This window comes from Crassostrea angulata, chromosome 4, assembly GCF_025612915.1.
Source record: "Crassostrea angulata isolate pt1a10 chromosome 4, ASM2561291v2, whole genome shotgun sequence".
In the NCBI taxonomy this organism is placed as follows: domain Eukaryota; kingdom Metazoa; phylum Mollusca; class Bivalvia; order Ostreida; family Ostreidae; genus Magallana; species Magallana angulata.
In genome coordinates, this window is record NC_069114.1 from 15,047,620 (window position 1) to 15,061,551 (window position 13,932).

The following is a 13,932-nucleotide window of genomic DNA, read 5'->3' on the forward strand; positions in this document are numbered from 1 at the left end:
AATTTTCGCGCATGTAACATTTTTTAATGTTACCCGTTGCTAAGTGCGTTGCTAACGCTGAGGGTAATAGCAAATATTATTAACTGCGTCTTAACCAATCAGCTTTCAGTATTTAACATGAAAGTATAACAAAACGAATTGTTACATGCGCGTAAATGATGCGCGTACGGTTCGCCGTAGAATTCAAGTCATTCCAATAGAAAAACAGTTAAGTTTTCTTTAAAATTGACATTCAGTATAATAAAATAAATAGTGCCTGTTTGGGAGGATAACAGATGAAATCGACACCCCTCGAAAACCATTGTCAACCTCCGCTTCGCGTCGGTTGACAACGGTTTTCTCGGGGTGTCAATTTCAACTGTTACCCTCCCAATTCAAACAGGCACTATTTATATAGTGTTGCTAACACTTTTTTAAATTCTCTATAAGCAAGTGGAGATTATTGTTACACAACATATAACATAAATTTCTTTAAATGTTAATATAATAATGGTATTTTATTTCAAACTGATCAACGAAAACTGTATCTTAATTAAATACGTCTAACAATTAGTCAATTGATCAATGACTATAATCAATATTGCACATCTTCAAAACACTCATAAAACCATGCAGTGACAAAAGCTATAGGATAAAATGAATGGAAAATATATTTACATATTCTGATCATACTTTTAACGGAAAAATCAAATGACATCTTTTAAGACTTTAAAGTCTTGTGTCTGTTTTCAGAAGATGGTGAAGCCATTACACATACATGTAACTACATATTTAAATATACAAAGTATACAGTATATAACACATACTTTACTATGTAAAAATGTATAAAAATAGAATATTGTACAAAATGATATCATTGTAATAATTATGTATATCACAAAACACAATGCCCTGAAAGTCAGTGCATGACTGAAAACCACAGAGCTCATTAAAAAATTTGCCTAATCACTTGTAGTTGACTTAGTATAAGCTGACTAATCTACACAATAAAAACTTGTTTCAAAAGACAATAAATCTGAGAACAAATTAGGACCAGATATAACTTGTATGAGTGAAGTTAAGCTTTCAAGAATGACTTTTGTAATCTATGTGAAGATGATGCTTCAGTTAGATATAAATGAGAAAATGTTATGCAAAATTTTTTGTACAAATATGTGACTGAGTCTCTAAAAGCAGTTTTATCTATAAACAGAATGTGATTTCACACTGTTCTTAGTATGGTAACGGTAAAACATTTTACACCCCTCCTATTCAGTCAAAATTACACCTATAAGTGCGAATAATGTCCTTGATTGGAGCTCGGCACACAGGGCAGTTGGAGTTACGGGACATGAGTTGCCGACCACAGCCGTAACAAACGCACATGTGACCACACTGGTAGAGCACGGAGTCGGAGAACTTGTCCAGACAAATCAGGCAGTGTGAGTCGTTGACTGGTCGAGACTGCCTGGAGGTTGCTGTCTCACGTGTCCCATCTACAAAGCGCAGGAAAAAGATCATAATTATTGTTGTTAATTTGCAGTCATTGAATTTGAATTTTTTTTTTTTATTTACTAATTAATTGAGCTGATTTGAGTTTTACATGTCAGAAAAATCACAGACAGTCTTATCAAGCATTTATTTCACTCCCTTTTGAAATTTTAGGCGAACATAATTTTAGCAGTTTAGAATAACAAAAGTTCTGTTAGCTATTGGTCTAAATGAATACGTAATGGATTCACATCAAATACTATTTACTACATGTAGATAGGTAAATACAATTAACTACAGTTCTATTTGCATTGATGAAAAATTGCACAGAAAATGACTCATTTTAGTATGACATCTCAAGTATATTAAATATAACAATTTTATGCTCAAGAAGTAAATATTTAGTATGTCAACATGAATAGCCCATCTTTGAGTTTAGGGACAAATAACTTATCCGTAGTAGTTCAAATTAAAAAGTACATGTATATTATTAGGACTTTCTCAACTCTTTCTCAGCCAGCTTATCAGAACCAAGAAAAAGAGCCAGAGAAATATCACAGTTTTATTAATTTGCCTCGGACTCACCTGACTTTTCTGACATGGCCGCCGCCACTTCCTGTCTAATGGCCCGCTGGATGTCAAGTTGAAGGTCGAAGCTGACCTTGAGCATGGACTTCATCTCCTCCACCTGGGCCTTCAGACTGGCCATCTCCCGGCTGAGGTACAGATTGGACTGAAAAATTACATTTCATACTACAGTACTTGTACCTGATTTATCTAATCATTGACAGTCATAATGAGTGACAAGATAATTACTGTACACATATTTTAAATAAAGCTCTTATTGTTGACATAGTTATCTTCTCAATCTATATACCGGCACATGTATTAAACAAATGAGTTCAAATTTATGGAAAACTGAAAATATGTACTATAAAAGAGAACATATGTTTTTGATTCTTTGTCAAAAAATTTAATCAACATTTAAATCTTAATGCTATGAACTTTGAATAATTTATCAGTGTTGTTTACCTGTGTGTAGGGCACTGCCTGAGCACTAACACTGGTCACAGAAATGTTGTCCCAGTTATCTGCCCCTGGCTGCTGTGGAGGAAGCCCAATGTGGGAGAAGTCGTTGCGGATGATTGGTTGCGTTGGTTGTATCGATCGCACGAACTCCTGCACTCGCTGTCCGTCAGTGTCTGAACCGTTCAGGCGATCCTATCAAATGGTCATCATAAACAATTTAATAAATTTTTTTCAAACAATCAAATAAAATTAACATCAGATATGTAAATGCTGTTGATCTTAAGAGTGCAAAAGTATTTTCACTCTTGTACAGCATTCTGTGGTATTGTTTCCCTTAACATGAGTTTAATTCTGAACAAATAATGATATTTCTTTATTCATAACACATAACATAAAAGCCACAAATTGATACAATGAATCTTTTGAAAAATGCCCAGTAAATAAAAATTGGTCTCCAGGAATGACAATGATTCCACGGTATTTATATTCAAACTCCAACATCATTTAACCCCAAATTTCTCTTAAAATATCTTAAGGTAAAAGAAAATACATGTACATATTGTAAATGTTTCTTTCCAAGATAGACAACTCTGAATGGCCTCTCGTTCTTTAAAATGCAAACTGAAGTACAGAATCATAATCTTACCCTCATGGTCAGTTCCAGCGTAGTTCGGAAGTTTCCTTGCAAGGTAGAGGTAACCAGTTGACGGTGAACCAGTTCACTGATCTCTTGTACAAATTCCTCGCGCTGCATTTCCTCCACAACATGGAGAGGTATGGAACTTATGTCGGCACTGAAAAGATATTTTTTAAATACAAAACACATATTAGAAAAACACATGAACATGCAGTTCAAGGGAAAAATCACATCAATATCCTGGGGGTTTCCAGACCCAGTAGGGAGGGAGGGAATTTTTTTTATTTTTCAAACTGGAAGTTCAACTAATCAAAAATTAGTAAAAAATGAAAATCTGAATAAACTTGTAAGTAGGTAAATGTTGTGCAGCAAAAAAAAAAACAATTAAAAAAATTTCTTGATTTTTTACTGATAAAATTTGATCAGCGGGAGTATTTCAATGAGGCTAGAGGCAATTTCAAACAAACAATAATTTAATTTCGGCCTGAATCTATGTAAATTACACTTACATATTCATCTGTGGAGGATGAACAGCAGGTGGAGGTGGAACCACATTCTCTGTTGCTGTAAAAAAAAAATTCAATTTCAGATTTTAAAAAATATGGCAGAATTAAAATTATTTAAAATTTTCTTCAATCTTATCAAATATCATTTCATAAGTAAAACATGCCATGGCATATTCAGTTTAGTGGACAACAGTAAAATTATATAAAGTTTTTATATTGATATTTTGAAATGAGATGTCAAACTTAATATCAAATTATGTAGTAAATATGTAATTGATAGGATTGCAATCAATATCTTACAATTAATGGAAGATCTGCTTCGTGAGCTGGCGATACTGTTGCTTCTACTGCGTTCGGTCTCTCTCTGAAGTACTTCCAATGACCTTGGTCTGTATGGTACATCAGGTTCTGCCGGAGTACTGTCTCTCGACACTCTGGGGGGTGTAGGTACCCAAGATGGTGTTCCATCTCGAGATAAACTGCTAGGTGTAGATGCATTAGAACTTTGTCCAGATACTTGAGGTGTTCCATCTCGAGATATTACGTCAGCTGTTGCTGTCTGTGGGCTCGGTTGAGATGATTGTGGAGAGTTGCTGTGAGATGAATTTGTTTGCGGTGAAGCTCGCGGTGCTCTTGACACACTTGACAGGGTGCCACGAATGACATTCTCAAGGCGTCGTCTGAATGCGGTTCCCAGAATACTGGATACCCTCTGCTGTTCAACAAGGCCTTGGATTTCTACCACTACAGTCTCTGGACGAATTTCATCGACATCTTCCACATTTGCTGGAACATTCTCCTTCCCTGATTCCAACTTGGCCTCTTGGACCTGAAGATGCTTGGCAAAGAAGCTGTCAATGGCGTTCTTATGTCCTGTGCTTGTCACTGGTCTCTCCCCATACTGGATCTGGCGCAGCTCATACATACGATCACTAAAATATTGGAGAGCAAATAAATTATAAATAAATGAATGGTTAAGCTTTTTAAAAAGTCTTTATCATATGATCTAATGTTTAGCAACTGAGAATTTAACTTAAGAATAGAAAATTCTTATTTATTTTTTTTGGTTGGAAGAAGCTATATATATGGTATATATATATAGGCCTATATACCTTATCAACATGATCAAGCAATCTATATTCAAGTTATCAATTAATTTCACAGTTCAATTAATATCGATATAAAATCATAACGTACGTTTTTGCCTTCTCCAAAAACGCTGACAACTGCAGATCTTTGTCCTCTCTCCCTTCTGCTTGTTCCACAACGGCAGTGGGTTCCAAATCCGGATTCGCGCATTCTCCGGTCTCCATATTCAATAGATCTAATTGTTGTTCACTTTCGCTAAAATCTGTGCAACCACCCTCTGCCATCCTGTTCAACTAGGTCTTCTGACTTTTTATACCTGGGTAAAGGTAAATATAGAGTAATAATCTATTCTTAGACATTACCGCTAGTGACTCACTGTTTTGACAACAATCGCCCGAATTATTTCGGTGTGTATCGTGACTTTTTCTCTTCCGGCTAGGAAAACTCCAAAGAACCTTGACGTCAATCGGTCAGTATTAGCAGACGCGCGAAGTACAAACAAGAGAAAATGTCAACGAATTTGGACGATCTGTTTAATCAGATTATACATTCTGAACTACATGCACAACAGAAGAAGAAGTATCTTCATGACTGTAAGATTCTTATCCATCCACCCCCCTCACTATTTCTTGCAACAGACATTTTCCTCAATTATATAATTTATATATGTATATATCAAAATTTGACCGTTTCATCTCGCTCTCTGTAATGTGTGGTTACCGCTCGTTACATTATAGAGAGCGAGATCAAAGGTCTAATTTTAATTAGATACATATGAAAATGAAATAATATGGAGTCCACTTTTTGTGAACATGTAATGGAAATGAATATACATTGTAGGCCTATTGAAATCAACAGAGATATTGAAGTTTAAGAAATACTGCTCTCTCTCTCTCTCTCTCTCTCTCTCTCTCTCTCTCTCTCTCTCTCTCTCTCTCTCTCTCTCTCTCTCTCCCACGAATTAGGATTTTCATAAACTGTATGAGAGAAGTAGATATAACTGGGTTTTTTCTTTGCTTGTCCAATATTTTTTCGATAAGTCTGCCCCCTTCAAAAACGATACTACGTGCCTGACAGTTTTATAGTGAGATAGGGTCCCGAAACGTCTAGAATTCTATACGGTAATTGTTTTTTAATTCTTTTTCAGCTGCTCTATACTGACAAAAACTGAAGTATATCATCCTACATCATCCGATACATACTCTGAGTTTGTCTTATTTCAATCTCACCCACTCTGACACTGATGTTTTACTTTTCTTTCGTGTTGAATTTGTGCGGATTTTTTCTTGCTACATGTACATATACATAAAGAACACAAACTTTACGAACGTGCGCGAACCATACCAAGTTTCCAATACCATGTTGGTATAATTTAAGTACCCTTAACGTATTAGATGAATTGACCTTTGCATGAAAAAAAACGAATCGCCAAAAATATCCCCCACCCCAGTACAGTGAAAAAATTAAACAAAAGACCAGTGTGATTGATGTTTCCAAAGCAAATTATCGATCATTTTTGGGGGGTTGGGTGGGTAGGTCTAATTTTTTTAAAATGTGGCGAAAAGAAAGTTAAGACGAACATACTTCACTTCGTTATGATATTAATTTCCACGTTTTCAGTGAAGTGCAGAATTCAATCAACTTTAGCAAGAGGAGATGGGCTACAGAAAAAGTACAATGAACTGAAAAAGGAACTGATGTTTAAAGTAAGTTAATACATTTTGATAGATCATTAAATTAATAGAACGTGACCTTGAACTTTTTTTAATATCATATAATCTCTTTTCTATGTCAGCTGTAGATCGAGTAACAAGCAAAAATAAAGACCTAACAATTCTCTGTCAAGTATTGTGCCATTTTTTGGTGTGTTCCCGTTTTGCACACATTTGATAATTGAGTATAGAACAATAGGTGTGAATTGTGTTGTGATAGCAATTATAGTCTGCTTTCAGTCAAAGATTTTACCTGGATTTTTACCTGTGTTTTATCAGCGCCTTTACGATGAAACATGAAGAATATAGATACAATTGTATTTTGTTGTGTTTTAGGTCTAACAACTAATAACTATCACCATTATTTCATTTGATAAAATAAAGATAATGATATTTTTAGTCTTAAATTTCCAGTCAGGTCAAGACGTTGTGAATATGATGGGGTACTCCGTGTCTCTTTTTACAACTTGGTTGCGAAATATGTAAAATGCATGTTTATAATTGGTTGGTTGGTATCAACAGAAAGAATATTAAGAAAAGAAAAACAGATCTTTATCACAAAATATTTCAATCTTCGAAGTAGCAGCTTTGACAGTAGTTCTTATGACATAACCGCTTTAGTATAAATTACATTTTATAATTGCAGGTCACTTTCTGATTTTTCAAATCAGTAGCTAAATACATGTACATGAAGCACAAAAATTTCCGACAAAACTAATAATTTTCATATTGATTCCATAAGTTCTTGTGACGTCACCGCTTTAGTTTATATTGCGGTACATTTTCTGGGTTTTTTTTCAAACCAGTAGCTAAATACATGGAGCACAAACAATTCTAACAAACATAATAATCTGAATATTGAATTGATATACTTCAATCTGAAGAAGGTTTAGGTCTTCATTTGATAGGTTTTACAGTTTTTGAAGCATATAAAATTGCCGATTTATCATCATACCATCATAAACTTTGTCTATTTTCTTCGATTATTCAAGCCACAGCATAAATGAGAAATATTTTGCAGCGTTTTCACTAGACACATTTCCTCCCTTTATGTCAGCAAAAGCAATTATAATTGAATATAAAAATACATTTTCTTTCCAAAGTCAAACATGTATACATGTATATGTACTTCCTATAGACAGCAAGTTAAACAAAGCATTTCATATCCAACATTTTTGCAATAATCTTTCTTGTTTAAATAAATTAATGAAATTGTTCATGACTAGATTACTGTAGTAATGTTTGAACTGAAATCAAAATCATGCAGGTCAATTGTTATGTAAATGTGCTTTTATGCAATTCATATTGTAACATAAAATAGGTGTAAATATGTATTGGGAGTACATATGTTTTATTTATCTTATTGTCGATAGCCCTCACAGGAATTGTGATAAAGACTATAGCAATTAAGCAATTATCTCACCTTGTCAAATTCCCGTTTCGCACACATTTTTTTGATACCTAATTTTCAAATGTGTGCAAAACGGGAACAAACCCATTTTTTTAAATTATTATAAAGTGTGTATACATATTGGCCGAAGATCACGATATGAACGAATCTTTTTTGAGGGTTTTTTTTGTGTTTCAAATTTAATGTTAACAAATTATTTCAGTTAAATGAGAGTTGAATTGCTTACCTGTTTGAAGACATAAAAGGAATGCAAAATTTTAACAATCACAGTTATACATAACTACGTATAAGGATCCTTAAAGACTGTATTAAAATAGGAAACACCCGTCAGTGTTATAAATGCCGCTAATACCATTGATTGTACTACTGTTGATATCGTGACTTAAAGTCCTGGTGGTGCACTGCATGTCCGATTGGATATGCATCAGAATATATTATTATGATTATTATCTAATCCGCATCGGTGGGGTCGAAAGCAAATGGAAAGTTAGAGGGGGGGGGGGGGGGCGGGGGGGGGGGGGGGCTAGACTTATCAGAGCTCTTGACAGCAAATATAAAAAAATAAGAAAAAGAAAAAGATTATGGTATGGTTATAGCTAACATTGCAAAAATAGAGGAGAGGGGGCTAAACACACACCCCCGGCCCCGGTTCCGACGCTTATGCGCATCATAGAAAAAAATGTCACCATGTTGATTAATAGTTTGTAAAAAAAAAAAATACAAAACTTAGTTGTTATTATTATTGCACTCTAACTTACAAGAATTGCACAGAGAGAGAGAGAGAGAGAGAGAGAGAGAGAGAGAGAGAGAGAGAGAGAGAGAGAGAGAGATGTGACAACCTTTGAATTTTTTCATAAGCAAATCTATCTTTTAGGGAAAGTGAACCCCTGAACCCCTATACTGTATAAAGAGTTTTATTTTTTTCTTTGGAATCTGTTGAGTTTGGTTTTGTAGAAATTTTCTGTTAAAATTTGTATCTGCAGTAAAATCTTAAAAAATAAATAAATAATTTTAAAAAAAGAGCCAAGAGGACTGCACTCTTTGTGCATTCCTCATCATAAAATTATCTCCGGTACTGCAATGATAATGGTATTATTATAACACAGGGGATATTCTTAATAGACTGTGGCTCAGAGCAAAGATGAATATCCGGGTACCATACTACATGTACGTGTTAATTTTTCGGGTACAAAAATGATCGATGCCAAATAGTATAATGTACATTTCTTAGGTATTTAATCATGAAGTTCGACAGGTTTTCACCTTACATCAAAAAGTAGCTAGAACATCGGTTTATTATATTCACGGTTGGGAAATTGTTTTGAAAAATCCTGGGGAAATTACTTTGACTCGCCCGATATTAGGAATACATAAATAAACGTACGCTTCAAAACTATAGATATAGGTCAAACTTAATTATAGAAAATGTATTTATATGATAGATGAATTGTATTTAAGTATCAACATTACAACTCACAGAATTACTATTAAAAATCTAGGATGGACCAGATCTTAACGACGGAATTAAACTTGTTTTCAATCTCATTATAAAAATTACATTGTATATTCTTAATCATTAGTGAAAAATCAATGTTCTAGAATTTAGATTCTTATAGTTATGTTAAGTTGTAAAATTCAAATTTACCGGGTGGCAGTTGTGTATCTTCTGCCACCTGGTAAATCCAAATATTCAACATGACAGTTAGATACGTCTCGTACCATTCATGCAGTGAAGTACAAGGAATCTTAAGTTGAAACTTTTTGATATATTCAGTCCATGTTTTTTATGTATGCTTGATCCTTTTAGACAAATTTATTGATTCAAGAAGAGGTCAATTTGAACACTGAGGAAAACAAAGAAAAAATCCTGCAAGAAAAAGTTTTAGCTCTAGAGAAGGAAAAAGACGATATTTCTAAATATGTAGTAAGTGAATTGACTCGCAGTTTCACTTTTTTACTTTCTCTACAGCTAATCGTTTGATTTTCATGTATATTAAAGTTTTAATAATATCATTTTTAGTCCAGTTTTCAATGAGTGATATCCAGTTAGAAATTTCTATGCAATTTTTTCCCTTAACACAGACTGACATGCAAAACCAGGGGGAGAAAGACAGAGAACTGTTTTGTCAAGTTGTAAGGACATTTATACAGAATTATGGGTTACAAAGCGATGGTCATGATCGCAGAAAGGAGGAGCAGAAACAAGCCCTGGTGGAGGCTACACTTACTGAAGATGACCTCAAAACAGGTATATTGTTTTTGTTATCTCTTTATTTTCATTCTCTCCCATATGGATTGATCGCAATTCTCTTTGCAATTAAACCGAGGTGCGAGGTAAATATTTATTCGATGATAGATTTCTTTTTAGCCCATCGTCCAATTTTTATAGATTCTCCAGGAATTTTAAACGACAGTGCTGTATTTTTATGTTTTTCAATACTATTCTATCATCACTTTTTTATTAAAACTTTTTTTCGATGAGCATTTAAGTTGTAAGATTTCAAAAAAAAACAAAAACAAAAACGCGAATCAATTATTCATGAGAAAAATCCATCCAAAGGAGAACTTGCATCTCTGTGGCATATTGCATGTTTGTGGTTTCCCTTTTCTGCAAGAGCTTGAAAGAATCACCGAGAAAAAGAGAGCAGTTCAAGAACTGAGGGCACAACTTGACAGAGAAAAGCAAACTTCCCAGGGTCTTCAAAAAACAGTGAAAGGTATAACAGACAGAAATACAGCGAAACATTGTTACAGTAAAGGAACACCAGCTGCAGAAGTTATGACAACATATTTCAAGATTCTCACAATTGCAAAGAAATATCATAATAAATTTCATACACTTACCAATCAAATGCTATTTAAAATTGCTTACAGTGTATAACAAACGAAAAAAAAACACCTTTTTGATACCGTTTTAAAATATTGTTAAGATATATACAAGAAATAACTAGTTTACAAGACATATTGTATAGTTAGGGTGTCCGTAACAAAAGATCAGACACAACCGATGATTGATATACCTTTTTGCAATCTAAATTTAGAACTTGACCAACAGCTTAGACAACTCAGGGAGCAGACTGGTAGCCTCAGTGCAAGGAAGTCGGAACTAAACGCTATTCCGCACAGAGATCCAGAGTTCTTAAGGTACATGTCGGGATCCTGTCTGAAAACAGAACCTTAGTACATTGCGTGAATCGAGCAAAACATTTATAGATTGAGTTTCCCAACGTTTGGGATCGTGAAAAGATTTTTTTTCTGATTAAATTAAAAAGTTTAAAAAATTTTAAAATTAATTTTTGTGTGTTTCTGTAAGTTTGTATCATGTATAGTTTTCTTTATTTTCTTCCGTTCAACTTTAAACAACCATTTGCAATTTTTTGTAGCTTGTCGACCCGTAAACTTTACATTAAAAGTTACTCTACATGTATTTTAATTCTTATAATAACTATATAAACACCATGGTAATTTTACTATTCATTTAGCTTGAACAAAGAACTGGAAATTCTGAACGAGGTTAGCATGGAGAACAAGTGTACTTCATTACAGCACGAGCTCCAGCGTCTACAGCAGATCTGGTGGCAGAAGGAGATACGGGAACGTAAGCGGGCCGTGACGTCATCACAACCAAAGGCCTCAGCAAATGAAAAGGTAAAACTACAGTTTATCGCGTCATCTCAACCACAAGCAGTTTGATTGGTCTCTGGTTTTTTCACATAAACATCTCTTTTAAACTTGGGAAACATCTAATTAAAAAAAAATAACTTTATAGTTTGTTGTCATATTGTATTTCACATAATAGACCTTCAAAACTTACCTTAAAACAGTTCGGGCTCTGATTCGAATCAAAGGGACCTAAACACGATTTTGAAATCTTTGTTTTTTGGGTTTTTTTTTTGTTTATACATTTGAAAGATAGACGAAAATTTTAGCTTTAGAAATCAAGGTACAAACGAGATACAGAGGTCAGAATTCATTGTTATGTAAACAAAGCAAGCTTGAGTCTCATATTTGTTTTACAAATCTTGTAAAGAAAAGAAATTACTATTTATTTGAATAATGACTCGTGGCAAACTGATTACATTGTAATGTGTTTATAAATACTATTATCAACAAAAGAAAGCAAATATTGATCGATTCAAACTTATACGAATATAACAGATATGAAAACAATATCAAGACTCGAGCTTTGTTTACAAAATAGATTAATCCAATCTCTTTATCTTACCTGGAACACGATTTCTTTGCATTTGATTTTTGACGTATTTTTAATGTGCCATATTTATAAAATAGAGAAAACTATCGGTGTTAATTAATTTAAAAGCCTAACACTAAATTTCATTTCATTAAATATATTTAAGTTTCATCTGAATCACTTAACTCGATTCAAATTTTTTTGAAAAAATAAATGATTAAATATACAACTTAAAAAAAGATCTGTACTTCCATGCGATAATTGAGGACTCGGTTTACTTTGCTTCAAATGGCGTATAAAACGGTGATTTTTATTCTAAAAAAACAAACTTTGTATGTCCGTTCTTGTTCCACCATCGTAATTTCCTGTTTCCTATTTGCGCTCATTAGCTAAATATTGACAAAAATATATTAAAAATTATTAAGAAATTTGATTCGGAAACAATTTGTTTTATTTCTGTTTTTAATTTGCCGCTTTTTAAGTGTCAGTAGATGATGTGAATCTATCTTAAGAAGTTCGCGGGTTTTGATACCATTATTAGTGTTTATTGTAATATTACAAACATAGAAGGTCCATCGTGTTTTTCCCAATCAGGACTTCCTTTTCTCTATAGGGTGCATAAATATTGCCAAAAATATTACATTTAACTCATGGGTTTGATTCGAATAACATTCTGTTATAAAATAAAATTTAATGTAGTTTTTTGCGTTACAGCTTTCAATGAAGAGAGTGAATCCATCCATATTAAAGTAACACTGACAATTTTATTGAATCGAGCTCTTAAGTTTTGTCGTAATATTTCAGAGGTGTTGTTATGTACTAAATATAGCAATCATTCTTAAGGGAAGAAAAAAATACCACAGAATAAGTTTTCTCCATCTGACGGTTTCCTATCAAATATGAAGTGTGTCTCGTTCCATGGTTGCCGTAATTATTTTACGTATACAAAGTTGTGATTTGACAGAGACTGTCAGTGCTTCATCCTAAACTTCAGTTAATCAAGATTAAGCGCTTCATATACATTATGCACGTGTTGCATGTAATTATTCTTTCCATGTACTATTAAAAATAAACAGTGTGGTTGGCTCAGCTGAACTCCAGCTGTACGGTTTTGAAGGGGCTCTTGAATCTCGTATTTCATATAATTATACATGAATATATACAACCGTTTTTGGAACCAGAAATATATTTCCTGTCATTTTTTATGCCATTATTTGGACTCTGACTTTTGTATTCTTTATACCATGATGGTATTACCTTATATAACTATAAAATACTATTTTTCATCATGACTTATAAAAAAATGTTATCATTTATTGTAGTTACCAATGAATGAGGAAGAAGCAGGTGTTAACAAAATGATAGTATCAAACTTTCAAAGAGAATAAAACAAACTCCGAGTTGAATAAGAAACACTGAGAATTAATTGATAGATAAGTCAATTTTTTACTTTATTCATAATGATTACTTAAGTTAAATAATCTTGAGGAACCAAGACAATTTGTCTCACATTAGTATTGAACCATTCTAATGATTTTAGAAGGAAGACAAATGTTGGGACGATTCAAACATAAACCTACATCTTAATTTTGTTGAAAATAAAAATACTTTCCATTACTTGCATATTCTTGAAATATTATCATAATTAAATGAGTTGTTTTCTTGTTATAAAAAATATGATGCACAAAATTGTTTCCTTTTCCTTGAGTTGTACAATTTAGGTTATAATATATATGAAAATAGTAATGTTATCATCAGTCATACATTTTTTTTTTGGGGGGGGGGGGGTAGCATCCGGTTAATCTAAATTTGCATTATCGATTACCCTTTGAAAAATGAGAGAACATAAAAAACCCAAACAATTATTATCTTTGTATGACTACGGA

The 13,932-nt window shown here is 33.2% G+C and overlaps 2 protein-coding genes across 3 annotated transcripts; one reads left to right on the top strand and one right to left on the bottom strand.

The window, feature by feature from the left end:
* Positions 1-476: 476 nt before the first annotated feature.
* Positions 477-5,079, bottom strand: LOC128181131 (uncharacterized). Its single transcript, XM_052849401.1, has 7 exons — positions 4,840-5,079; positions 3,943-4,574; positions 3,646-3,700; positions 3,146-3,293; positions 2,503-2,691; positions 2,056-2,203; positions 477-1,475 (listed from the first exon to the last, which is right to left on the bottom strand). Exons 1-7 carry the CDS (start codon positions 5,013-5,015, stop codon positions 1,252-1,254), a joined length of 1,572 nt encoding a protein of 523 aa, XP_052705361.1. The 5' UTR covers positions 5,016-5,079; the 3' UTR covers positions 477-1,251.
* LOC128181132 (cingulin-like) lies at positions 4,976-13,737 on the top strand. Of its 2 annotated transcripts, XM_052849402.1 has the most exons (9): positions 4,976-5,057; positions 5,171-5,324; positions 6,352-6,437; positions 9,662-9,778; positions 9,937-10,102; positions 10,470-10,571; positions 10,896-10,998; positions 11,337-11,502; positions 13,369-13,737. In XM_052849402.1, exons 2-9 carry the CDS (start codon positions 5,240-5,242, stop codon positions 13,432-13,434), a joined length of 891 nt encoding a protein of 296 aa, XP_052705362.1. In that variant the 5' UTR covers positions 4,976-5,057; positions 5,171-5,239; the 3' UTR covers positions 13,435-13,737. The 2 variants fall into 2 exon arrangements, with proteins under 2 accessions (XP_052705362.1, XP_052705363.1); XM_052849403.1 differs by lacking the exon at positions 9,662-9,778.
* Positions 13,738-13,932: the final 195 nt, after the last annotated feature.

What these genes read in the sequence shown, in the direction of transcription:
- LOC128181131 (XM_052849401.1), bottom strand. Translation starts at nt 5,015, where the DNA reads ATGGCAGAGGGTGGTTGCACAGATTTTAGCGAAAGTGAACAACAATTA. An exon ending in TTTTTGGAGAAGGCAAAAAC is followed by an intron (nt 4,575 to 4,839) that starts GTACGTTATGAT and finishes CCAATATTTTAG; the next exon opens with TGATCGTATGTATGAGCTGC. An exon ending in CATCCTCCACAGATGAATAT is followed by an intron (nt 3,294 to 3,645) that starts GTAAGTGTAATT and finishes ATATCTTTTCAG; the next exon opens with TGCCGACATAAGTTCCATAC.
- LOC128181132 (XM_052849402.1), top strand. Translation starts at nt 5,240, where the DNA reads ATGTCAACGAATTTGGACGATCTGTTTAATCAGATTATACATTCTGAA. An exon ending in GAAGAAGTATCTTCATGACT is followed by an intron (nt 5,325 to 6,351) that starts GTAAGATTCTTA and finishes CCACGTTTTCAG; the next exon opens with TGAAGTGCAGAATTCAATCA. An exon ending in ACGATATTTCTAAATATGTA is followed by an intron (nt 9,779 to 9,936) that starts GTAAGTGAATTG and finishes CCCTTAACACAG; the next exon opens with ACTGACATGCAAAACCAGGG.